This window comes from Galeopterus variegatus, unplaced genomic scaffold, assembly GCF_000696425.1.
Source record: "Galeopterus variegatus unplaced genomic scaffold, G_variegatus-3.0.2 Scaffold619, whole genome shotgun sequence".
Taxonomy (NCBI): domain Eukaryota; kingdom Metazoa; phylum Chordata; class Mammalia; order Dermoptera; family Cynocephalidae; genus Galeopterus; species Galeopterus variegatus.
The window spans coordinates 23,137-23,897 of record NW_007726730.1 but is presented as its reverse complement, the minus strand read 5'-3'; the positions used below and the strand labels follow the sequence as shown (position 1 = coordinate 23,897).

Below are 761 nucleotides of genomic sequence, written 5' to 3'. Positions count from 1 at the left end.
GTGAGGGATGACTTCCCAGCTCCTGTCCTGCCCACCACACCAATCTGTGAATATAGTTCCTTTGCACGTTAGTTCAACATATAATTCCTGGGGAAAAAATGATGTAGCCTGGGCATTCACAAGCACATGTGGTAAGAGGCAGTGACTGGCTACTTCTCTAAGATATTGAATTGATTTGGGTTTGGGTAGGGAAAAGAGTGCCCAGATGTCAGAAAAAGATGGATGTCCCATCCTATCTCCTAAATTGTTGCTTGTTGAAAACTACCGTGACTGTTGGAAATGGACACATTTGAGCTGTTATTATAATTATTATTCAAAATTATAGGTTAAAAAAAACAAATCTAGGCTGGCCAGTTGCTTGGAGCATGGTGCTAATAACACTAAGGCCAAGGGTTTGGGTCCCCATTCCAGCCAGCCATCAAAAAAATATCTTGTTGGGGCCTGCCCGTGGCTCACTCGGGAGAGTGTGGTGCTGATAACACCAAGGCCACGGGTTCGGATCCTATATAGGGATGGCCAGTTAGCTCACTGGCTGAGCGTGGTGCTGACAACACCAAGTCAAGGGTTAAGATCCCCTTACTGGTCATCTTTAAAAAAAAAAAAAAAAAAATCTTGTTTGTTTAGGGCCGGCCTGTGGCTCACTTAAGACAGTGCGATGCTGATAGCACCAAGGCTGTGGGTTCGGATCCCTATACAGGGATGGCTGGTCAGCCCACTTGGGAGAGCCTGGTGCTGACAACACCAAGTCAAGGGTTAAGATC

General features: G+C 46.0%; 1 protein-coding gene across 1 annotated transcript in view; it reads right to left on the bottom strand.

Annotated features, from left to right (window-relative positions):
• The window catches only part of ABCC2 (ATP-binding cassette, sub-family C (CFTR/MRP), member 2), a gene marked incomplete at its 5' end in the record, with an annotated part of 22,219 nt that overhangs the window by 5,121 nt on the left and 16,337 nt on the right, over positions 1-761 (bottom strand). The window contains one exon of the mRNA XM_008570607.1: positions 13-44. Coding sequence (XP_008568829.1) covers positions 13-44 — 32 coding nt within the window. The remainder of the gene's footprint in view (positions 1-12; positions 45-761) is intronic.